Raw genomic sequence first — 27110 nt, forward strand, 5'->3', positions numbered from 1 at the left:
GATCTTGTCTGGTTTGCAATCGCCTGCCACCGGAGCTGAAAAGCAGAGGAAAAAAATCTCTCTTTAAACTGTTTCAGACATTTGTGTCTACTCGAGTGTGTCAGAGGGATGGATATTATGTTCCATTCAAATCAGAAACTTAAATGAAATAAGAGATATTTCTGTCATTTTCCACAGCATCTGACTTTAGTGCTTGTTTTATTTTAGAAATACAGCCTTGTTTCAGCGTCGCACAGCGCACGGTTCTACAGCATTTAACATGCAAACAGATTCACATATCCTTCCCTCATTTTTCCCACTGGAGCTGTGAATGGAGGGTGCATAAGTGCATAAGGCTGCAGGAGTGTTCCAACCATTGTAGTGTCACAAATCCCCGCATCCTGACATGCACTGAATAAACTGTCACAGGCATTATATAGTGTCTCCATAAAGCCTACCATCAAACAGTTACTACCTCCATAGCTTCAGTCCACTGCACCAACAACAGAAACAAATCACTCGGTGGTGCGTCCCAGTGTTTTCTGGTTTGTGTGTGTGACACGGTGTAAAGTGGGGTGCATACATAACTGTGTTTTCTGATATGATCATACACCATATAACCTTCTATATCTTGCTCAGCTGCAAATCCATACTGACCTCCCTTTCCCCACCTCCGTCGCTAAAAGCTTTCCAGTGTGTTTCACGGAGCATATTCAGTTTCCTGCTCCTCTGCTTTCTGTCACTGCACAGTTTTGTGCTTGGTCATTAAAAGCACACATCAGCATTCATCACATTTATTTTGGTGGTGTGATTCCAAGTCTGATTTAATGTAAGCGCTACTATCCATCACAAAGATAGATTGTCTTTATATCATAAAAACAAAAATGTTTTTATGAATGAGAAAGCTACTGGGATGAAATGTTAGTGGTGTATTTCTACTGAATACCCCATGTTGAAAAAAACAACTTTCAACCCTTTGCCATTTCTCACTGGGAAGAGGTGCAATCATAAAGTTTCAAAACTCTGCCTATTAACAAAAAACCGAATCACATCCACTTTAAATTCCACCTTCAAGGTTCTCTCACTGGTCAGCGCTGGATCTCTTCCAGCTGCGCTTTCAAGAATGGGCAGTGTTGGTCAAGTTACTTGAAAAAAGTAATCAGTAACTAATTACTGATTACTTCCCGAAAGGTAATCCTGTTACTTTACTGATTACTTATTTTCAGTAGTAATTAGTTACTTAGTTACTTTTTAAAAACATTATTTACAACCCAATTCTACTTTTTCTACATAATCCATCATACAAAATGTAATCAAATGGAAAAGTCTCTTTTTAAAACTTGCTTTATCAGTTTTAATCTTTTAACTTTATGCATCAAGCAAAAATTTAATTATATGCAACATTCTCTGACCGGAAGAAATTTGTTTAATATTTAAACCTATTTTCTGCACATTCCAGCACATAAAATAATTTTTTTTGTGTTTACACTCACTCTTTCAAATAGATGCAAGTAAAACACAGCAGAAAATAAATAAAGTCAAAGACTCAGTGGTCCTTTTGCTCTATTTTCACCAGTAAAGCAGGAGTAGGCTAGGCGGAGGTTTACCCTGGTGCAGGTGAAGAATCCGCGAGTTTCTCTGTGAATTTCCCATTACGTCGTAGCGCACTCGGCGCTTGCTTGGAAGTTTAGGGGTTTTTTTCACTGTAAAAAGAAGTTTTCTTCCAAAGCACAATGGACGCTAATGTTTTTGTCACTTTTTATGGAATCAAACTTAAAATAAGGTCAGTACTTCCACGCTTTAAACGCTGCACGCTCATACTCTCTCCCGCACTCGATATATTATCCATTGTTGATCTGCACACAGCTGTTGTCACCAACGTTGCACTTGCTTACGTCACTGTCATGAGACATCATCAAAAAAATCACGGTTTTAGTAACGCAGTAACGCAGAGTGCTGGGAAAGTAACAGTAATCTAATTACCTTTTTTGCAATAGTAATCTCTTACTTTACTTGTTACTTGAAAAAAGTAATTGGATTACATTACTGCCCATCTCTGAGAATGACCCACAGACTTGCATAACCCCCATAAGTGGTGGAGCTCCTATGGGGTGTGCAAATATTCTAAGGTTCTAACTGCAAGTTGACAGTCAGATAGATAAATACACAATGTACAACACAGTGACTGCTTAAAAAAACACAACACTCCTCACCTTATGAGCTGGCTTCGGGCTTGGCACTATAAAACTCTTCACTAAACTCTGCTTTTTGGTCTCGGATCATAGATAGAAACCCAACTCCAACCAGCAGTAATCCTTGACAAGAAAGGAGAGGTTTCATCTGCAAGTTTGAAGTCTACGGTGAATTTAAAAACAAGAAGGCAAGTGGTCAGAGCTTCCACTGAGCAGTGTAAAAATAAGAGTTGCACTGAAAGTAGCACTTTAATCTTTCATATTGTTATTATCAGTGATGGGAATAACAGCGTTACAAATGGCGTTACTTTTTTCAGTAACGACTAATCTAACTAATTACTATTCCAATCGTTACAACGCCGTTACCGTTACTAACAAGAAAATGCTGTGTGGTCGCGTTACTATTTTTCAACAAACAGACGGTTGAAGCTGCGTTCATATCAGTTGCACGGAAGTAGCTGTAAGTAATCTGGGCGCTACAGCTTTAAGCAGCTGCGCGCGCTCCCGTGTGCGGCAATCACTTTCTGCCCGACGATCACTTTCGAGCACAGGGGCAAAACAATCACATGAGTGCTGCTGTTTGACTGAGGAAGAATAAAGTAGTCGTGGTAAGCCAATCACATGACCACTTCAAGATGACAAAGCAACAAGGTGATATACACCAGTTTTTAAATTGTGTTGATAGGCCACGTAAAACCAGAGTCATGATAAACAATATATGCATGTTTTTCCTGAATACTTTTCTAAGGACAGTGCTAGCAAGCACTCTCTGCTTATGAGCAAAAAACCCCCAGCCCTGTCATGTTGGTGGAAAAATGTACCATGTCGATCAATCACAACAATGATATGGCAACATGACATTTGGTTGTTTAGAAAGAGGGGGAAGTTTTAGGAGTGATGGCGAGAGAGAGAGAGCAGAAAAAAAAGAGAGCGAGTTTTGAGATGTGAGAGATTTGTGACGTTTAGCGTGTTTGGAGTGTGTAGTTAATGTGTTGTCTTGTGTAGTTAGTGTGTAGTGTTGTGGATAGTTTTGTGTTGTGTGTCAGAACAATGAGGCGACTGCTGTCTCCAGGTAGAAAAAGGAGTGATACACCTGCTGCAGTGATCGACCTGCAGGTATCAGGCTGTGATGTTCTCCTTTATAGTGGTCAGAAATTATTTTTTTGGAGTGGCACAAATAATTTGTGTGGCATCTTATTGAATGCAGAACAGCTGGTTGTTCTGTAAATAGTTTGAAATGGTTACTTAAAAAAGGGTAAAAGGTGGCTGCAAATAACTTTGTTTGCAAAACTTGTGCATATGATTTGGCAATTTATATTTGCATTTAAAGTTATGAAATATGATTCATTAAATGTGTTTGTGGTTGTTACAGTAAAAAAACTTTTCTACTTGGAATTTATGGGGTTTTTTTTTTCTGATTTTAGAACAATTTTGTTAATACAGTATGTCAAAATGAAAACATAACTGTAAATTCAGACACGCGAGGTTGTGCTGAAAAGGATGATACCAAACAAGGCAAAGTAAATAGTTTTTAACAGTGAAATGTAGAGGTAAAATCAAAAGTAGTGAAAAATGGCCAATTATACCCTGGACCCCAGAGGGTTACATTTTTTAAAAAAAAGTAACGCAATAGTTACTTTTCCAGTAATTAATTACTTTTAGAATCCTGTAACTTTTTTGAAGAAGTAACTAGTAACTATAAATTAATCACTTTTTCAAAATAACTTGCCCAACACTGGTTATTATATACATTCTTTAAATTGGGCCCCCAGGCCCCGGAGAAGTCCTGTGTTGAAACATCTTCTTAACGATGCTCAAAAGACCAAAGTGCAATCGAGCAACATTTGCATTTTGACTTGCAACATGTTTTGGCTGTAGAGTAGCACTCTGGGTTATGTAAAAGATCACTTACTATTTGAGGAGGCCAGGCTATTTTAGAGAATCTGTACCATGAAAAATAATTTCCGCACTTCAGAGAAAAACCATAACAACCTTGAAGCACTAAACATCACACGCTAATGATATACTGTACAACGGCGTGAGGGTATGTGAAGAGGAAATTCCCTTTAATCTTCTTCACGGCTACATCATCTTTTATTGGTGGACAAAGTGAATCTCAGCCTCCAGCCCCAGTCCCATAGAAATGACAATTGATTTGCAGGTTATTTCCTGCTTCCTGTGAGCTAATTGAAATAAAGTGGGACGGTAAGCTCAGGCTCTGCAGCATATATCAATACTGCAGTTGTACAGCAGAGAGAGTCTCATGCCTACTGCTGTGCCTTAACCAGTCCCTCAGAATACTTGTTTCCTTATTTAGTCCTTCAGCATCTAAGTGCTTACTTCTTTTGCATTAGCCTCCTATTTAAAATCTGTGGTTAAGCAAGCAAGATGAACCAGAATGAACACTTAGATAAGCAAATGGTGTCAATATCTATATATTTTTTTGTTATTATACTGTTTACTTTGTGAAAATGGTCACACAAGTGTCACACTGTCTCAGTGTAATATCATGAATATTATTTAGTAATTAATACAATACATTTGATATTTGTTATATTAAAGTTCAAGATTACGTATATATAATAGTGAATGCATTTGATTACATCCCATAGAAGAGAATTATGAGTATTTGTGCCGATCACAGAGTCAGATATATTCCTTTACACACACACACACACACACACACACACACACACACACACACACACACACGCACACACACACACACACACACACACACACACACACACACACACACACTAGTAACGCCTTTTCCCATCAATTTAATTATGGTGAGCCCACTATAGATAAATATAAAGTATCCAGCAGTGCACATCTGTCCAGGCGTATGTACAGCAGGAGAAGGGAAAAGAAACAACTCGTTGCGCATGTCTGGAAGGCAACCGAGGAATAAGTGTTGACGTGTGTGCATGCCTGTATGTGCAAGCTCAGGAGCCACGTTTTATTTAGTTATAATGTCCCAGCTGTCGTGAGCATCTGGATGTTACACAGATTAAACTGGAAAGTGTATGAAATCAGATGTACAGTAGCCTTCAGTGTCTTTGCTGTCAGATAAACAACCAGAGGAATTTATCCCAGACAACAATTTAGACAAAACAAAACAAAAACCATGCACAGCTTCACAGCCTGAAATTTTACATGATCCAAGTCTTATTTTTTCTTTTACAGACTGTATTCATTTTGAAACTGCTTTTTGTTTTTAAAGGCATTTAGATATAAACTGCTTTTTTGTTGCTTTCTGACACACGCTGTATTTAAGCATGGATTTCCCTAAATCACATTACAGAATATCTTTGAGAAATCTGCCTTTCAGACTACTTTAATTCCATTTACATTTAAATGCCTTTTAACAACAGTTCCTTTTCTTCCACTGCTTTTCCCTCCAACCACAGTAATGATTTCAGCCAACGTCTTCCAATGGTCTAATCTAACTCTCGTTAGACTGCAAGATACACTGAATCATCATTAAACCAATCTGCATATTACCTGTGCTGCTACACTTAGCTATGAATCTCATTTGAATCTTATTTAAATTCCTCCTATGAATCTCAATTAAACAGAGATTCAAACAAACAAGCGCAGCATCTAAAATAACACAGACACACACAGACACACAAACACTGCACCTGCTGTTATCATTGCTGTTGTTTTAAATGTGTTCAGTTTAATTAATTTGTTTTGATACTCAAGACAAATCCTTTACAAATCCTCATGTGGTAATTAACAGTTATCGCACATTTAATAAGCATACTGAGATAATGAAACAATTAGAGAAACAAGCCGTTTAAAGGCTGGAGCTGCGCTTTGAACTAGTGTATATGCTTTAATTGTCGTTCGGTGCCTTCCGACTTCAGTAAGCTAGCAGATCTTAAATGTACTCAGAGCTTACAAATCAAACACCCTTCAAAGCAGAATAACAAACCAACAATGTATTACTTGTAGAAAATGTGAGCTTTCAGCACTGCTGTAATATGAAAACGTCTCCACACACACTTTACCTTTGTCTCTGGTGTTATCACAGGGGCCAATTAGCGGGCCCCAGCTTTCTGCTCAGGCATGTGTCAGGGGACCTATAGGGAGCCCGCGAGGCTGCAAGAGGCCTCAGGGTAGCAGAGGAATTATCACTCTTTTCATCTCTCCGTCTCTCACACATCCTTGCATACAGACTTATCTGCTGTTTGTTTGGTGCGAGCGTGTTCCCTTTCATTCTTTCCTTTCCTCTGTCGTTTTCTTGCTGCACAAGCTCCCAGAACAGCGAACAAAGGACGATCCTGAATAATATAGAGCACACGAAGCTAATTTACTCGACTAAGGTGGCCGAACTGGACGAGGTTCAATAAACATATGCATAACCTCGACATACGTGCGCACCAGTCGATGCATACTCATAACCTTTGATCCCTCTGAACTATAGACTGTTTGTAGGCCAACTTTGTGTCTGTGTGCGCATTTTTAGGCAACAGAAAGGCAAAGTCATCACAATACATGCTGATTAAAATCCATGTTGCACTCTGTATCGTGACTATTAGTGATGGAGTGCTCAGGGAGACCTAACAGATTGCTGGAGCACGTGCTGAGCTGTGTGTGTGTGTGTGTCTCTCTCTCTCTGTTTGTTACCATGTGTTTGTTCTTGCTGAGAGTTTTATCCTTATCACACTCTTTCCCACCCCCTCATCTTTCTTTCTATCCTCAGCCCTATGTGGCCCCCTACTGAGTGGCTGGTAGGTGGCTTACACACACACACACACACACACACACACACACACACACACACACACACACACACACACACACACACACACACACACACACACACACACACACAAAGACAAAAACAGACAGTAAGCCCTCCACAGGCTGCATATAGCTGTAGATCCCTCTCTCTACTCCACACCACGGGGAAGAGAGAAGAAGGGAGTGACAGGAAAAGAAGAAGAGGAAGAGTGTGTGTGTGTGTGTGTGTGTGTGTGTGTGTGTGTGTGTGTGTGTGTGTGTGTGTGTGTGTGTGTGTGTGTGTGTTGGAGTGGGGTTTCCACTCATTGTGCAGAACAGAATGAGTGGACACCTGTCCTCTGTCAAGCCTCCATCTACCTGTCTGCCACACTGTGGGCTGTAAATCTTTCTTTCTGGCATGCGGGTGAAAACTGAGTCAGTGCAACCAGCTGAATGCTGCTGAACAAGAGTGAAACTTCCATCTCAGAGGAATAATTAAGATGCTTCATAAAATATTAAAAATTGTTCAAAGTGCATTTAAAAATTTTTGGCTGTTTTATTTTTTGCCCATTCGATGTTATTTTTTTCTTTGTGTGTGCCTATTTTTGTGTGTGACACTGGCAGGGAAAGAGACAGCAGAGTGGAGGCAGTAGATAAGATAAGCGTTCTTTATTTCTGACAGAGTCATTTAGCTGTGGATGAGGAGAAGAGAGGAGGAGAAGACGGCGAGGAGAGAGTTATAGTTATGGAGCTGTCGGAGGTTCGGGAGTGTTGAATGAAATGAGGTCCGGAGGAGCAGAGGGAAACAAAGGTGGAGAGAGAGAAATCGGGAGGCTCCTACATGACCTTGCAGTGAGAGAAACAAACTGAAGAGGAGAACCGGTTTCCTCTAAATCATGTGTTGTGCTGTGTTTTCCCCTCTTACTGTTACTCAATTAACATGTCAGCCTACATGCCAGTTGCTGAATCTCCCTTCTCCTCGGCCCACATCCCTGAATCACTTTCCCTTTCTCTTTTATTTCAGTGACTAAGGGGTGCACCTCTGTTTTAGTGCTCAACTGCATCACACTCACACAGTGTATCACACACACTCATACACACTTCTGGAAAATGTTTCTTTGTCATATATTTGCTTGTACTGAGGCATCAAACTGTCAGAGGCCTCCTGTCATTTCAGCTATTTGCTTCTTTCCCCTCCTGTTACTCATATGAAGAAAAGTATTTATTTTCATTTATCAAAGCCTTTTACCCCAGAGAGAGAAAAAACTGCAGCATCTGCAATACTGTGTGTGTGTGTGTGTGTATGTGCACATGTGCATGTGTGTCAGGGGGTTGTGGAGCAATGCTGGAGGTTATTATGAAGAGACTGAAATGCGACAGGAGATTCCTCTGATTGGGAATAAAACACCATCATATCTATTTAAATAAACCCCACTGCGACCTCATTTGCACACACTCACACACACTAAAAATAAAGGGGCATATACGGAACGACACAGGAACGTAAAGGCATCCACTGAAGCATACACAAACGCGCACAAAAGTGCAGAAGCTGGCAAATCTATGCATGTAAACAAACACAAGAGCAAATTCACAAAGGGATTTGTAGTAATTAAATTGCAATGATCGCCCTATTTTAGCTTTCACTTTGAAGATGAAAATATAGTGTTCGAGCAGAGACGTGAAGAAAAACAGTCCTAATAGAACATGAAACGAACATCTAATTATTCAAAGGAGATTAGTTACTGTAGGAATAACACAACAAAAATAAGATAAACAAATAAAAAGGTTTAATGCAAACACTCTGCAGAATAACGCAGAAGAGTGCTTCAGAGCTCCGCGAATGAACCTAAAGTTTGACCATTTGTGAGCTAGGCTCTGACGTGAACCTGCTGACCTTTGACCTCTGGCTGACGAGAGGCACAGAACATGCATTTAACTTGTGACAGTGTAGGTTCTTTAATAAACAGCATGCATCGCTGCAGAAATGGGCAACTGCATGTGTATGTCACCAAAACACGAGTCATCTGAAAGGAGAGCTGTGTGCATGTGCGCACGTGTGTGTGTGCGCGTGTGTGTGTGTGTGCGTGCACATATTTGACAGTGAATATGGAGAGGAGGAACAGTGATGTATGTTGGGTCTGCCGTTTGAGACTGCAGATGTTCACCCCAGGTGGTCTGACGCTAATAACGTTCCACTCTTTACAAGCCCTTTAATTCACTCGAGATAAAACCACATAAAATATACAGTATAGGATACACTGCTGCACCTATCCGGATCAGGGAAACACGGTCAGAGATGCAAGTTTGAACTTCCCTTACATTCATTTATTTCTTTATTACGCACTGATTATGAATAAAGCGCCTCTAAGACTTCACACGGAGGTATATAAGAGGTAAATAACCTCTGAGAAGACAAAGAGGTCACTAGCACTTTCACATAGTAGCGTTTGAATGTAAAAAGAGGGCAGTGGAGAGGTGGTGGTTTATATAGGTAGGACAATATGTTCAAACGTGCCAAAAGTGAGCGTGCTTGTGCCTCTCTAGCCCGTTGGCTCCTCCTTCCCTTGCGTCTCCTCCCCTTTTTGTACTCAAATGTGTCTCAACCTTGAACCAGAGCAGATGAGGAAGACGAAGAGAGTGAGAAAGCGGTCAGCACTCTTCCTATGTCACACGAGTATGCTCGAGTGTGTGCGCGTGCGTGTGTGTGTGTGGATTTATATGTATATGATGTGAAATGTGGAGGATGTTGGTGTTTAAAGCACAAGAAATCCCCTGCACATGCTAATCCTTCCACCTACGTTCAGTCATTTTATTAATATATATTTGAAAAAACACACACACACACACACACACACACACACACACACACACACACACGCACACACGGCATTTCTGCCAAAACTAGAAAACAAGTCAAAGAGAATGAAGCGACTCACTTATCTGTCCTCTGCTTTGGAAGATTTTAGTATGCTTCACAGTCTTTGGCAATACTTTACTTACTGCACAAGTACAAACACACGCACACCCCCAAACACACACTCAGTGTTGACTTTGTATTCTGGTACAGTTAATGTGTACACAGATTATTTTTCTCCCCAGAAGAGCTACTTTTGTCGCAGGAACCAGCTTTCAGAATCACTCTACTGGTAAAGCCACAGACAGCAGGGCCCTCCCTGCCTCTGTTGAATGCAGCGTTAACACATACACACAAACGCACACTATACCATAGAGGTCTTTCTGCACAGTACACAAACAGGCAGTTGATTTGAAAAAGTTGTAACTCTTTAAACAACAAAAACATAGTCACACACTCACACACAGCAACTGCTGAATCCTAATCTTCTGCTGCAACACTCACTCTGTAGCAGGAAACCTGACAGACTCAACTGACTCTCAGTGGTCACATTGTAAAGACTTTAGCCAATTAGCGATTGCTGTCTTTAATGAATGAGAGCTCCGACTGTCGGCAGAGAAACCACAGCTTGTCTCCTCTCTTCTTCTCCTCTCCTATCTTCAGCCCATTAAAAGAGGGCTGTTTCTTCTTTTATTTTGTTTTGTCATGAATCTTTAATCAGCTTTTTCAAGTGAGTGCGCAGGCTGACTGTCAGCATAGCGCTGACCCTTGCTGCTGAAACACACTTTCTGATGTAACTTATACAGATGCTACGCAGCTTAGAGCACATTCACATCCAGGAACAGACCTAAGCTTGAGCTTATGTGCACAATTTCTATAAGGTGAGGTCACAAAGATGTAAAAATCAAAGCATGCCAAAGTTTTAACTATAAGAGAATTTCCACTTATGCGCTGACAACAATAAAGCATGCTGTAGTATAGTTTGGTACCTGGAGTAGCTAGTCTCCTGCTTAGGCTGGGAAGAAATCCATCAGCAGTGAACGAAATGGGTGAACTGACAGTTCTGCGTTCGTGCTCTCTGAATCTCTTTCTCTGTCATGACACTATTGCATTTGCTCGTGCAGGCATGCACACAGCTGCACACATGAACACAAATAAATAAAGCAGTGCAGTCAGGTCAGAATTACAGTAAACCCCACAAACAACTACCATCTGCCTCTTTGTCTCTGCCTGTATGAGTCAATGAGCCTCACTGGCAAGAGTTTATACAACGCCCGAACACAAAAACATTCAATGCTGTTAAAGAAATGAAAGAGGAAAATCTCTGTGAAGTGGTACAGGCGATCCATTATTCCTCTGCCTCTCTCTTATCACTCTCTTGTTTCCGCTTTACCCAACTCTGTCCCTCCTTCGCTCGCTGTAAATGAGTGATTTATCAGCCTTAATTGCTGGCAGTGGTTCGTGTGGTCATGTGACCACAACATGACAGCATGTGATAAATACACCCTTAAGATTAGGCCCTGCGTTGCAAACAGAAACATGCACTGCTTGCATTGCATCTAGAGCGGGACAGAGTGTGTTTTGATAGTGACAAAAATAGAAATGGTCTAATAAAAGCACCACTTAACAATAAATAAATAAATATATTTAAAAAAACCCTAAATCTTTGCTCCTCTTTTGCTTTAAAATGCCATAATAAAAGACATTTATCAAAGTGATACAAAGGGCAAAAGGGAAATTTGTGCAATCAGCATTGACAGCCCACACATCTTTATTGTTTTAAAGTGTTTCACTGTGGCCACCCATCAACACTAGGTGAACACACACACACACACACACACACACACACACACACACACACACACACACACACAGCCTAGAGTTGAATCTGTCACTCCAGTTTGCATGTGTGTCATCCTCACAGCGCTCAGCTGCAAGATGCTGACTGAAGGGTCTGCAGCGCTCTGTCCATGCATCTTATTGTTACATGAAGCTAGTTCCCAACCACTGACCTTTTTATTCACTGCACTATACATTGTTAAAAAAATGTATGAGGTGTCTAAGCCACAGCCACTTCATGGTGTGTGCATGTGTGTATGTGTGTGTGTGTGTGTGCTCAGCTTAAACCGATTTTGGGGGGGAAAAAAACCTCCTAGTAAAACATTTAAGATAAACATATAATACATGCGAATAATTTTGCACGTTAAAGCTTTTCTGGCTCATGTGTTTGGTTGATGTCTCTTTGCTTTTTGTTTATAAATCAGGTGTAAAACACCTTTATGCCATGCCTGTGTTGTGTGTTTTTCCAAAAGTGAAGTTTTGCATCATAAATTGCAAAACTGGAAATGTAATGCTAAAAATAATTATAAAGAATAAAGGACGGCAAAAAAAAGAAGAAAAAATGGACAGGCATCAGGATAAAAGTAAAACATGACTAGATTCATCTTTAACCTTTTATTCTAACCTTCTCAGGAGCAAACCAGGTATAGCTAACAAAGGTTCAACTGACACTGAGGTGTATAGCTGTATGTCAAGAGAACAATCATGAAAACAAACAGTACAGATCAATCCATTAATAATGGGAATTGAGAGAGCAAGAGGGGATATAAAAAGATACAGTTTAAAACTCATCGGTACCAACTACTAAAGCTAGAAACCATTTTTGGTGGTCTTTTCTAAAAAAGAAAATTAAAAAAAATTACTACTTAATTATTCTGCTTTGTTGTCTCTGAATACACATAAATACAGTTTAATCCAGATCATTGTGCTCCAGATGGAGCTTTCCCACCATATTGCAAAAAAAATCAGTAACACTGAAAGAGAAAATAAGAAATGCAAATAATAAATAGAGATGAATGAAGCCAATCTTCCTTACTGATTGACTGACCAACTATCTGCTTCCAATATGTCAAACATTTGACTTTGCCGGAGCTGTGCTTATAACAGGACAAGCTGATTTTACAGTTTGGGCAACAACAGAGGCGCCTATTGAGAAACCGAGTGTGTGCGCTTGCTTGACTTTGCACCATTTGTGTGTATGGTATATTTTTGCAGGTTTGCATATTGCGTCTATGAATGCCTGTGTGTAAACAGGTAAAGGGGGGGAAGGGAGGGACAGCACTGACTCCAGCACCTCTGCACCTTCCCTCCCACCTCCTTATTTATTTGTCTGTATTAGTTAGCTCCTTCTCAGCACTTAAAATTAATGTCATCCAGCAGAAAATAGAGGCTGAAAGCTAAAATTCAGCACTTTCGCAGCAGCCTGGTTATTTATCAAGCTAACAAGGAGAAGATGCATCCCGTTTCAGCCGGGCCCAGGAAATATGTGCCATTAAAGCCCAGAGCTAATGTTTGAGAGCCAGGGAATAACAGTGAAGGTGTCAGGGAGAGGGGATGGACGGCATCGCCAGCAATATGGATGCAGAAAGACCAGCAGACACATTTATATAAGCGACAATGGATACACTCAAGTGGAAGCATGAGAAGCAGGAGGAGACGCACACACAAGTGTACCAGCGGCGTATCCACAAGACATATTCTGCATGTTCTCGATGTGTGTATATGAAGTGCTGATTTGCTGATGGCTATAAAAATGATCCTTTAGGGGATACAGAAGACACAGTTTGGAGCTTTGAATAAATCATGTGTTGCCAAAATGAGCTTAGCACTAATTTTCTCATTAAAAGAAGAGTGTTGAACACGTCCTGAGGATTGTTAGTATTGTGCTGTGTTAACATAGCATCAGGAGCTAACGCCTAAGCGTTGGAATTCAATTAGACACTGCGTGCAGTGCTAAGCAGCTAACACTGGGTAGTCACCGCAGGGAAGAAAGGGAGAGGACGGTGATGCGAGGGGAGTGTGGAAGGTGTGTGTGTAAGGAAAAGGAGGCTGCGGGCAAGAGGAAGGCCCTGGGCTGCTGGCTGCGGTGATTCAGGGGAATACATTATATCACACTAACCTCCGGCTCATCGCAAGTTCCACTCTCAATCATGCTGTGAACACACAGTAACAACCAGAGGACAACAGTGGCTCTGAGGCTCAAACACAAACACACACATGCGTGCAGCAGTAACAGCTTTACAACTAATTATGTTTGAATAAAACAACACAAATCAGGCTTAAACAGCTGAAACAAAGGAGAAAAAATTCATATATTAATGTTAGTTGAAAAGAAAAGTGGCTTGATGTTCAGAGGTTTGGCTCGGGGGTGAAACTTTATCCTGATCAAGTAGCATCTAATCTGTGGCTTAGAAATAAAAACACGCTTTAGAAAAAACAATCCGAATCTAAAACACGGCTATTCTGTGTTCGTCTTGTGTGTCTTTACAACTGCACAGAGTGAAATTTCTCGTCTTTTTGTTATTTCTAACACCGACCCAGTTCCACTTGGTCCCTTCTCTTTTCAGACCAGGCCTAATAATGAGCATACATCCTGTTCATATCCTCACTGTCATTTGGATTTTCTGGATGGAGCGATGACGTCTGTGTCACTACCGAAACTCTAACACTGTAATGAGTCTCACTATAGGCAGCTAGTAGTTATATATATCCAAGGCAGTGAAGGATAGTGAAATGTGTCAAACTGTGGATGGAAAAAAAAAAATCCCGTTTGCTGCTGATGACAAATGAGTGCAACACAACTTCAGTGTTTCATAAATGACACTTCAGTGTTGGGGCATACAGTGAACTGCACTGTTAATCACCTGAACTTTAAATTAAGTTGTGCTTAATCTAAATTTAAAATTCAATACAGATTTCCTCCAGAATGTTTTCTGAGAAGCTGAAAAAGGTGATTTGATTTCAGGTTTTACTATATGTGCTGCAAAATATTGAATAGTTATCAGGAGATACAACATATCACTTTTTGTGCCCATGTACCGATTTAATTTTTCTCATAAACAGCCAACCTTATTTTATAACCTTACTGGTAATATCCACCATCTTTTGCAAAAGCTTTTCGGGTTTTTACGTATGCACCCCATATGTCCATTTAAAGATGTGCTCACTACCTCACCGTAAACTCGCACCTTAAAGCTTCCGCGTGCACACGTGTCCTTCCTCCTCTGCCATGTCTACAAAAACCTGACCTGCCTGCTGTCAGCCACAGAGGCACCTTGCCCCTATGCGGCCCCTCCCCCCCGAGTGGCTGACTCACCCCGTCACCATGAGGAGAAGGCGAGCCGGAGTGAGCGGGAAGAGGAGAGGAGGAGGGATGACGGGGAGAGGGGATAACAGGGGGAAGAAGGAGGAAAAGTGAGGGTTGAAGTGGTGGGAGGGAAGAAACGGCAGAGGCGTGGTGTGTGGGTGGGGGCTCTGAAGCTTACTCTAATGTGCCCTCTCCACTCCCTCTGCCTGTGACCTCAGAGCTCCCGACAGCCAGAAAGTGCTGAAGCACGCAGGTGTCCTCGCGCTGCAGCCACACACACATGCGCAAACGCAAACACGTGCTCCGCTCACACCAACAGATGCACGAGTCCTGCCTTAGCAGGCTGCATTCTGTCAGCTTTTAACTCTTTCCCCGCCTGCATCCACGCTACGGCCATGCTTTCACATTTAAAAATGTTCACATCGGCCGTTATCAGTCAAGAGCAAAATAACAGGCGGTGATGGAGAGTGTGTCAAAAGCAAAGCTGGCGTGCGCTTCACAATGCTGAGCACATGAAGAAAGTAGAGTGTGCTGCCTGCTGCATGGTAAAATTAGCTGATGCTGATGCGGTAGTTTCCTCTGTCCAGCCTCCTGATTGTACAGGGTAAAACCTGAGGTGTCCAGAGAGTGTCCCGTCCTGTGCATGTGTGTGTGTGTGTGTGTGTGTGTGTGTGTGTGTGTGTGTGTGTGTGTGTGTGTGTGAGAGAGAGAGAGTGGGAGGGGGGGTTAGCATTAGAGAGTTGTATTACAGTGGTGATGAGTCGCCTGGCTGCGAGGCTGATACCTCAGCAGCACCCAGCATTGACCAGGCCTTTAAATAAAGCCTTCGATCCTCCAGCAGCAGAGAAGGTCACCGCCTTCCTCTGGTTTCCCTGCCTGTCTGTCTGCATCCACGACCAGGAGCCCTCCCGCCATGCGTTCCTCCCTTACCTCGCCTCCTAACCTCCTTCTGTCCTCTCGTCCCGGCGTGTGTGTCTGCATTCAAAAGCAGGCGCCACACTTTCCACAGTTTCTTACCTTCAGTCTTAAGTTTTTCTCAGTTCCTTTCATCCATCCTTCCTTTTTTTTTTTTTGCTTTTATAGCCTCTGTTTTCCTACTACAAGTGTCACAGTATAAAATCTAGTCTTCGCTATCCCTCACTCACTCCATCAATCCCACATCCCTCCATCTGTGTATCTGCCAGAAATAAAACAAAACAAAACAAAAATACTGTATAGTGTCTGTCTCTGCAGAGTGAGCAGAGGGGGACACAGGAAGTCAGGGGGTCAAGACAGAGGTGAAAGGTTTTGGTCTCATCCCATGAGTTCAGTGCATGTCACCCCTCCGTCATTCAAGCAGCACTGTCAGAGCCCCAACACAGTGATGCCAAACATTGCATGCAATGGATGCTGTGAGAGAGTGATGAGTTTGGTTGTGAAGTGAGAAATAATGATAATCAGCAGGTGTCTGCTTTCCTTGTTAAAGAAAATCATTTTACCTAATATCTGATGCAAAGATGAACCTTTTAGATGAACTGAAATATTGATTATCAAAATACTGATCAGATCTAAAGATTTGAAGTTTCAATAGTTTTTATCAGGAGATCCTGTCTGTATTTAAAGTGCTTCAATTAAGAGCACAAAGCAGGTAACAGAAATATTATAGTAGCTTTCAACTTTTCTACTTCTCTACAATAATGTAATAAAACATAAAGAGCTTTCAGGAGTTAAAACAATGCATAAGCAGCTCTCTAGTATGGTTATTGTTTATAATTAATGTTTTACTTGATGCATTTCTTTTCATTTTAAATCTATTTTGTTTTGTGCTGAAACCTGTGAGTAAAGGAGATTAATCCTGAGACCTTTTTGTATAACTCTAGAATTTGGACAATAACTAATTATTGCTGCAGATATTTAATGGCTACTGAAAGCTGTATCATTAAAATCTTAGTAAGAACATGGTCTGTATTTAGTTTATATCTGCAGGAGGATTTAGTCTCCAGTGCCACCAATCATTAAAATTTAAATTTAAATTTTATTTTCACCTTGCATCAAAAACAGCAAAAAATGTTTTAAAGATGTTGTTTTTGTTGAAAGTGTCAAAGATGAGCATCAAGTTACCTCAGACTCCAGGGTGGCGGGGCCGAGAGGGCACAGCTCTCTATCACAGATGGAGGAATTTTCTTGACGTCCTGCAAAAAACAAAACAGGACGAAACATTAACACACTTTTTTGATGAAACAGAAGTGCACACTGATGTAAACACAACATATTTCCGACATTAAGTAATGGCTATCTGGTTCCCAAAACTGGCAATGACTGTAAAAGTCAGGGGTAATTTCAGTCGGCTTAGAAAACCGGTAATGCTGTGACTGAATAATGAATATGAGGTGCTCGTACAGTTCCCCAAAACCAACCTGTTATGTTACTAAAATAATATCAAGTGATTCTGAGCTAATTTTTATTCATTTTCATTTTTTTATTTGTATTTAATGTGTTAAATGCAGGGATATTTTGATCAGTTAAACATCAGGAGTAGATTTGAATAAAAGGTTTAAATTCAAGCAGTTTTTATCCAGCTCGTTTACTAAACCATGGATACAGACCGATGCATTCAAATATGCTGACAATGAGACGTAACTTAATTATTTTAATAACATATACAAAAAAAACCTGTATGCACAGAACAGTTTAATACAAAAAGGAAATCACTGCAGTTCACATTGTTATAATATTTTTCAAACTATTTTGTAATCTCCTATAATTTAATTTCTACTCCATTCTTCATAAAACTATCCAAATTTAGGCTTCTTTTTTTGCAAATAATTTCATTAGAATATAATTAGATGTATCATAAACGATAAAATCCTACATTAGGTCATGCTTACATTCATCAGTGTTTATAGGTGTCCCACAGCAGGGTATTTGCATATTTTTGCAAACATATGCATGCATGATCTGCACACCTGTGGACATTATATGAAGACACGGCAGCGATGAGGGTGAATAAAGGAAACCTGAGTAATGAATCACACTAAAAAAAAAACTAAAAAAAAACTTTTTGCTTCTGAGAGTGAGAAATGAGGCAAAAGAAGGATGTTTAATGCCCCTCAATCCAACTTTAAGCAACAATGAAAGCCATTCATTTCCCTGTAATCCGATTCACACTGGCACCAAATGAACTCTGACGCGTTCGGGTATGAAGCAGCTCCCAGTTATAGACCTGCAGCACAGAGAAGACCTTAAAAAGCACCAAAGTATGGAGAGACTCCCAGATGTACAGCAGTTTAAATAAACTGCTGTACATCTGGGTGAATCTGCAAAGAACTGCATGCACCTGTTCATGAAAGTAAACACAGAGCTGGTTAGGCACAGGGTCAGAAACACGTAGACACATAGCGTCGACATGCACGTCCACTTTCCAACTCAAACAGACACGCACTGACACACACATGCAAACAGGGCTTTGTACAAGGGAGGTCCATGTGCAGAAGGCAACACACATAGCGGCAACGTGTGGGGTCAAGGCCTTTCCCAGGTACAAATGAAAGGGAAAGCAGAGAGTTTGGAAGAGCTGAAAACACTGTCGGTCACCTTGCTTGGCAAAGAGATCAATGTCTGCTGGACTGACAGGGAGAGAGAGACAGACAGAGAAGTGGCTGCAGCAGAAGGGTAAATCACCTCTTGCTTCATTGAGATGCAGGTAAAACACACAGGGGTCGGGCTCGGCTCCAGCTCCACCCTGCATAAAACAAACTCATGCATAGCCAGACCTAAACATGCACACCCACCCACACAGTCGCATAATGCACTCACTTGTCAAACACCCCCCCTCCCCGAAACCACGTTCGCCGCGGTCCAAAACACACCACTTCACTGACTCTGTGCCCTGAAACTCAACTCACTGTTGAAAACATCAACACAGCCTCAGTTATGTTTATCTGCAAGTCAGAATATTGTGATCCCCTATAATTAAATCATAATTAGCTTTCATCTATTGCCCTTTAGTTATGCATTCTGAGGACAGCTTCCTCCATAAGCAAATGCAAATCTACTCCAGTGTCTATAAGCACATTCTTTTGCATCTCTGCATTTAAAGCTGTCTCAATTTAACGCGCAACACTGTAGATTTGGATCCACACAATCACATTTCAGTCACTCTGCCCATGATTGTATTTGGCCTGTGGAAAAAAATACAAGCATGCAAAGCCAATCAGAAACATTCACAGGAAACACCACCAACGTTTTACAGCCGTTGCTTTTTTACCACATGCATAGCTGTGACAGGACGGACAAGTTAAATTATTAAGCTTTTTAAATAAATGACATAACTCAGGACACTGCGAGAGGGTGAGAGAGGAAGAGAAGCTCGGGCACTGCGGGTCTAGATGATGGACGGACCACAGAGGAGCATAAAGGCAGCCGATTTAAATCACTTTAAATGTAAATGTTTATCGTGTGGAGTGATGCAGATGCGGAATGAGTAGGAGAGATTGAAATTGTTTCCTCTTGTGAATGCGAAAATGTTTTTAACCCTTTTCAGGGGTTTGCCACGCTTGGGAAGGAAGCGTTCGCAGGGGAATGACAGAGAATGAACGTGCACACGTAAAAACTGCCGTGTTGCTGTGCTGAATGAATGAGACATGCAGAGACATGCAATCCTAACATTATTTTAGTAAAAGAGCAGCTTTTTTGTTTGTTTTAAGTCAGTGGTTGGTGATAGCTCTGAATGAAATGATAACATATATTTTTACATTATGAAAAACAAACACAGGTACAACTGTAAAGATCTACTGCAAGGGCTTGAACTTTAACTGTGTTGTTCTTAAATTAATTGCAATTTTATTTTACTACAAAAAAAGATTAAATGCATAGCTTCTTATTTTTAGCATTACACAATGAAGACTACAAATATCTGAATTTCATGACACAACGACTCATTCTTACAGATTTACCACCCTCCCTTAAAGCATACATACACGCTTCCGCAACAAGGTCACATAAAAGACAATGCAGGCAGGTTATTGAGCACGAACAGACACTAACCACTGTGCATATCCTTTTGTCCTATTAATTCTGAGACATTAAAGCAAAGTACATGATGATGATTTAAATGTCAATACTGATAAATTTCAGAGTGATTTCCCATAGTTGACCTGAAAGAGAGTCCAATATTGTGACAGCAGACAACTACATTATCTTTAATAACCTAATCATTGGACAGACTGCAAATGATCACAGTGAAGAAGTCAATATGCTGGGCCAGAGAACAGAATTACAGTTCATACTGATAAGATTAATAACGTGGAGTGTCTATATGGTGCGTGTACACACTTTTTCATGCTGTGCAAATAACAGAGGAAGCAAAACACAGCGAAAGAAGCAGTGATTACGGCTGCTGAGAAGTGAGAAGGAAGCCCTGAATTGTTGTTTCCTGTGCATTCTGTCCTCCTCCAAAACAGGAAGTGAATCAGTACTACTAAATCCCGCAGCCCCTCGGTGTGTCTAGAGGTCAAAACACACCCACAAACAACCGGCATCCCACACAATTTCCACAGCCCTACAACGATCAGCAATTTTCCGTTTTATCCTTCTTACGCATTGATGCCGGAGCACAAACCCTAGAAGCCTGCGAACCGTGACACAAAAGCGGCCCTCGATCTGCTACTTAACAAATTCACAAAACTGTTGTTGTACAAACAGGTAGAGCCGTCCTGAGCAAAGTCCAGAGGAAACCTCGCTAATCCTATCAGGCTCACATAAGAAAGGGGTGACATGAAAGAAGTATAGTATCTCCAGTTCTAGGTTATAACACAAATGTAATTAAATAGCACACTATATTGACCTAATCAGATAGGAGGGCCATAAATTAGTGGACACATGCTCACTAAAAGGCCGTCTCCTCTCAGCTAGGATGCATCTCTGATCGTTTATCATCTGAAAGGAGCAGGAAGGCAGCCAGCATATCTCTCTCTCTCTCTCTCTCTCTCTCCTCCCTCTCCTCTGTATTGCTCTCTCTCTCTCTCTCTCTCTCTCTCTCTCCTCCTTGGGCCCCATCCCTGTCTCTCACTCTCTTTTAATCACAGAGAAAATCCTTCCTTCAGGCATGAGTGGATCATGCTTTGCCATCTTGTCCCTCACTCCAGGCTTTCATGGAATCCATATGAGCCAGGTGACAGTGTCACTGTTGTACAAGTGAGACTTAGAACCAAATACACAGTCCACAGTCTTTGTTTTCAGCCCGACACTGAAAAATTCACCACTGTGGTGCATTTTAAGGTTACCACGAGATGGACACTTTTCCTAGTCTGCACACACTCTGTCAAAAGGTCCCTCAGAGGGACAACCCAGTAGCACTTCTCTACATACACCCATGCGCAAACACACACACACATGCACACACACACAACCACAAAGATTTCCAGCAGCATGCATTGTAGTGACCTTGTATGGGAGCCTGAACCAGACCCCATGCAGCTTTTATAGCAGCCATACTCCTCTTAGGGATGCACCGACTTCATCGGGAAGGAAAGGCGTCCCAGGCCACATTTGCCGGCAGGTTGGAGGGCTACAAGACCTGTCACTCGCTAGCAAATCAAATTACCCCCCGGGTGTCTCCTGTGCCTTTAATTCAATCTTTTCAGCATTTTTATGTCATAAGTCGAAGGATTTTTTTTTTTCAGAGAAATGAAAGTGAGGCATTTCAAAAAAAATTTGTTTGGTTAAAAATATGAGGCGTGATTTGATTTCCAAAAAGAAAAGAAAAATATGCAAAACTGCGGAATTATTGTGGACTGGCAAATGACACGTCAGAGAAAAAAATTGCGACATGTTTGTGTTCAATCGCACATTTGCCTGCACACACGACTAAATGCATCACGTTTGCCACGCAGCGCTTTATCTGCGGTCGATCTGAATTAAAACCCTTCCACAGGCAATGTTCAACAAGTGCACATGTACCGAGTGAAAAGTGCAAGTTTACTCTAAAATCAATCATTAACTGAGCGTTTGCAGGTGACCTGCAGCACAGATATCAGGCCACAGGGCGAAAAACGAAAAATTATATAAGAAAAACTGAGCGCTATTTTTTCATTTTCACACACGCTTAAAAAGAACAAGAAGATTTTGTCTTTAAATACGCAACAGGTGAAGGCCGTCATTTTTTTCTAAAAAAAAAGAAGAAAAAAAGCAAAGAAAAAAAGCAAAAAAAAAAAAAAAAAAAGCAAAAGCCATTAAAAGAAACCCCTTAAAATTATTTGCCAAGATAATTTAAAAATAATAAAAATTAAAAAAGATAAAACCGCATTTAGAGGAAAACACATGGATAAACTGAACCAGATCACAAAGTTGGAATATACGCAGTCTACTTGATGTTTGGGAGCTGCGATAATTACACGGCTTCCAAGCAAACAACACGTTTATGAAAGAGATGCTTTTGTTATTGCAATCCCGCAGAGGAAATTCGGATTCGTTACAAGCCTCAGTGTGTGGCGTCGCATCAAAGACACAGAGACAAACAAGCAGTAAAACTGAACAGAACAAAAACGAACATCATCAGGAAGGTGCATTTGTTTCCATTCATGGAGGTTTATTGACGAATGGTAACATTAGATTCAGCTTTTTAAAGTGAACAGGGCGTGTGCCTTTTACCTGTCCTGTTCAGTTTCTAACAGAACAGATAATCAGGGCGTCACAAAAAGACGAATGGCTGCTTGATGCTTTTCCTTAAATGTTCTGCAACACCGGGGGAACCTTAAACTTCAATTTCCAAACAGTTCACAGTGTGTTTATCAGAAAATAAAGAGGAAAAAAGACCCATAGGGCTCCGAGTGAACTTAATCAGCCTCCTTAAATGAAAGGAAAACACATGAACAGTGAACTTCTACAAGACAAAGATCATTTGTTGCATAAAGTAGCCCGTCCTCCACATATTTTCAGGAAATCTGCTTTGTTTTTATCTTCAGCTCCACTTGTTGATCGCAATAATTTTAGTGCTAGTGTTGGAAATGTTATAATTATTGCTTATAATAAATATGCAGATGCTGCTCATCTTGATGCCATATTGCCAAACAGAAAAAATCAATACTGAGCACATTGTTGCTTTACATGAAGTCCCCTTTCACTCCCCCCCACACACACAAGGCTCCAAAAGAAGCCAATAAAATGTTGAAAGGGTCGAAAACGCGGTGAACTTTCATTAAAGAAAAGAGGCGCATAAATAGCCCTGTTCACTTGTTTTACATATTAAAAAAAATCAAAATGATAGTGAAACTGAGCAATGCAGTCACGGTATAATACAATTATACACAAGTTCACAAAAAGGTAGAATAAAAAAACAAAAAAACAAAAACAGAAAAAGAAGAAAAAACAAACAAACAATCCGTACATGACCAGCATGCATGGCTTCATTTAACTCACACAAGTCTCTCCAAACTTTGGCGCAGTTTGGATATTTTTCACCAGACAGGATGAATGACATGAAATGAAGTAAAGCATATTAAAACAGAGTGACTTTAAACAACCAAACAAAATCAAAATCACATCAAATAAAGCTGTTGAGTCTGAAAAGTTCTTTGTTTTAATTCACAAAACAAATATGGGTTTAAAGGGAACAGGATGGATGAGGCGCAGGAGGAAGGCTATGCGATGGGTCGCAGCAGGATGGTAAGTTTATGCAGTGTCTATAAAGGCAAACATCACAAAGTGGAGAAAAATCCTTTTAAAAAAATGTATGGGTACTGTATTTTTAACCAGAGTCCTTTCCTAATTTGTATTCTTTAGAAAGTAAAAAACAAACAAAACAAAACAAATCTGGGTTTCTGAAACAATATACTTTTAAAATGACACAAATTGGGAAAAACTGGTTTAGTCTTTAACTAAAAGCAGCTTCAACACAATCACACAAAACCTATTTTAGCTGCGCGCAAACTCTTTTTCTTTTCTTTTTTTTTTTTTTTTTGGTGAGGTTCGCTTATTAAAACTTTTCAGCGCCGGGACTCACATGAAAAACTCCGGGGAAGAAGGGTTGTTGTCGCTGCTGGATCCTCCGTTTTCTCTGAAGCCGGTGCTGATCAGCTTCTCGTATTTCTCCTTGTAGGCGTCCCTCTCCCTGGCCAGCCGGGAGATCTCCTGCTTGAGGTGGTCCACCTGCTGCATGAGTTGCGTCTTCTCTCCCTCCAGAACGTGCCGCTGCTGGACCCGCTTGTACCGACAGGACTGGGCATAGCCTCTGTTCTTTAGCGTCCTCCTCTTCTGTTTCAGACGGATCACCTCTTCCTTGCTGACCCCCCGCAGCTGCCGGTTCAGTTCCCGCACCGACATGGTCACCAGCTGCTCGTCCGTGAACCGGTCTTCCAAGCGCAGGTGTTGGTGGTTTCCCCCCGGGCCGCCGCTGGACTGAGACCCGGAGGAGGGGTGGTGTGCCCCTGTGTGGTGGTGGTGGTGATGATGGTGGTGGTGGTGGGGAGCCCCGTTCTGAGCTGCGGCTGCAGCGATAACCGCGGACACCACTGCGGCCGCTGATCCCATCTCCTCCCCGGCCATTGCGCCCCCCGCGCCGGCTGCGCCGCCGAACTGCTGCCCTCTGGCATAGCCATCGAAGGTCTGGAGCTGATGACTGCTGCTGATCAGCGCCTCTACGGCGTCCTCCGGGCTAAAACCCAGAGCTTCGGGGTTCAACTGCTGTTGGTACCCGGTCATCCAGTAGAAATCCTCCAAGTGCGCCTTCTGTTCGCTCCCTGATCCCGGACTGGGCGCCGAGAAGCTTGGAGAAGGGGGAACCGAGCTGCAAGGCGTGCTCATCGGGGTGGAAGATAGGGATCCCCCGGCGACCAGGCGGCTGCACTGGTTGATGCTGCGATCGGGCTCCACCGGCTCCTTTTTCACTTCAAACTTCATCAGATCGAAGTCATTAACATATTCCATGGCCAGGGGACTGGTGGGCAGGTCGGAGTTGCTCATTGCCAGCTCTGATGCCATCCTCTTGCTGTTGACAGTCCTCCAAAGGGGGTGAGGAGCACCTGTCAAAGTGGGCTGCTGAGACACGCACTGAGCCAGCTTGATTTCTTTATTTATTTTCTTCAAAACCGGAGGAAAAAGTGAATTTTCTCGCACTAATTGCGCAGCGCAGGTTCAGGTTTTGTGAGTCGATAAGTTTTTTTTTTTCTCTCTCTCTTCAGTCTGTGTTGCACAGACGCATTGGAGCAGCGCTGTTTCCTCCCTCTCTCCCAGCGTGCGGGTATCTGAGCGCCGCTCTCTCCGTTTCTACCGTTTAACACTTCATGGCTCCTTTTAGGATTAGTGCGCCAATTTGAGGAGGTTCACGTTCGTGTCCCGGGCAAATAGTTGCCTTGTGGAGACGGGGGAAAAAACTCCACCCAAGGATTGATAGATTTTTTTTTTCTAAGGGATCAGTCAGCCGACGAGTTAAAAAGCATTGCTTAGTTTTATAGGCGCCCTGACGTCAGGACTGAAATATGAAATTGACTGAGACTCAGCCAATGAGCAGCGCGATCCCGGGACGTAATTAGCATAATAGTAAAGAAACGAAGTTTTCGGACCGTCCAAGTCCATACACAAATTTACACACGAAACCTGATATTCATTTAAATGTTTTTTTCTAGCATGCGTATGAAAATAAAGCAAGCAAAAGAAAACAAATTACGCTTAAGAGTTTAACGATAAATTAAACTGGTCTGTAGCGCATTTTTGACATTTAAGTTATTTTTTCATTTTTTCACTTAACCAACTTAAATATTTCAAGTCGAATTATGTCAGATTTATTACAGCCTCTCTTCTTAAACACTAATTAGACAAACCTTCTTGACCCTGGCCGCATGTAAAACCTTGTATAGACTTTTGAATTAGTTATTTATCCCATTTATTTCACAGGTTTCTTGTTAATAAGCGAATAAATCTCCAACTCTTCTTACACACTACCTACCGTTTTAACTCTCAGCTCAAACACAAAGTAATTGTATGGAAAAAAAAAACATTTGCAAAATGAGCGTCACGTTAATTGTTCACACTCTTTTCTTAGTCTAATCGCAGAAATAGATGACACGAATCGGGAGGTTGAGTAAGAAGGCGAAACAGTTTGAAAAGAGCACGGCACGGGTCTGGCTCGTCTACACTGTTTGGAAACCCAATGTCGCCACCATTCGGTGCAAAAAGATACTGCAGGCGACTCTTATCAGGCGGTGTAAACCCATTTTCTTATACATGTCAAGCGATAAAGCATTTACACTAAATGCAAGTCAATATCAAATCCTTTTCTTGTGAAACAGTCTGCAATGACAACATCTTCATCTGTGTCCTCCCATGTAATGATCACAGCATTAGCGGGCCTTTCTCTATCTCTTTGTACGCCTCTTTCTCTCCTGAAGCGCAGTCCTCAGGAGTGGTGGCACATAAGAACAAACAATGAGCAGGGCTATACACACAGGACCGGAGAGTAAATAAGAGCACTCTCCCTGGAACATGTCACACGGGGAAACTTCAGAAAACTACAAAGCCGCCAGCAGATAATCCAACTCCCCGGTGTCCCAACACAAGTAAATATTCTCTTGGTCCCCGTGACTGTTCATGGGGACTTAACGTTAAACAGGAAGGATAAACATCGTGTTTTATTCATTACAGCACACATCAGGGGCCCTTCTGATGCTTTTGAATAAATATTAGCTAGATGAGATGTCCCATCTGATGCTGCTACATGCTTTTGCTGCTTGAGTGTAAATTTCAGACTGGCAGGACCGTACAGGAAGCAAACATTAAATTAACAACAATGAATATTTGCTTTTATGTTTAAGGTGAAGCCATTTTTAGGTCTTTGAACCACTGTAATGGCATTACACCCTCTCAGTGTCCTATAGAATAGTAGCTATGTAGAAAACGATCTTACAATCAAGGGTTGTAAGAAAGTTCAAAATGAGGCAGTGAATAAAAATTAGAATTTTGCATTTAAGATAAGCTTGAATGCTCAAAATATGTGTGGTTACAGAGAGCTGCTCCAGTCATATACGAGTCTGGGCAGATCTGTAGTTGATGCAACAGTAGACACAAGTTGCTGCGTGAGCTCTGGGTTTGCCAGATCTCTTAAACCAGGATTTATCTGCCTGGAGTCTCAAGGGTTAGTATTTAGTATTTATTTATTTATTGTCATTGTCAAGAACAATGAAATTGCGTTTGGGGCTTCCATACAACCCCAAAAAAAGAAGAAAATAAT

General features: G+C 41.4%; 1 protein-coding gene across 2 annotated transcripts in view; it reads right to left on the bottom strand.

Annotated features, from left to right (window-relative positions):
• Positions 1–25398, bottom strand: part of mafb (MAF bZIP transcription factor b) — a 45465-nt gene extending 20067 nt beyond the window's left edge. Inside the window, exons 1-2 of one of the 2 annotated variants that reach the window (XM_085411986.1) lie at positions 23889–25398; positions 17009–17079 (exon numbers count right to left, since the gene is read on the bottom strand). In XM_085411986.1, coding sequence (XP_085268112.1) covers positions 17052–17079; positions 23889–24865 — 1005 coding nt within the window. In that variant the 5' untranslated portion in view covers positions 24866–25398 and the 3' untranslated portion in view covers positions 17009–17051. Of the gene's footprint in view, positions 1–17008; positions 17080–22887; positions 23569–23888 lie in introns of those variants that run through there. The other variant, XM_085411987.1, reaches the window with a different exon arrangement.
• Between the last annotated feature and the right edge of the window lie 1712 nt (positions 25399–27110).

Source organism: Rhamphochromis longiceps, linkage group LG7, assembly GCF_057381845.1.
Source record: "Rhamphochromis longiceps isolate RC_006_pf linkage group LG7, R_longiceps_female_GT1.1, whole genome shotgun sequence".
NCBI lineage: Eukaryota > Metazoa > Chordata > Actinopteri > Cichliformes > Cichlidae > Rhamphochromis > Rhamphochromis longiceps.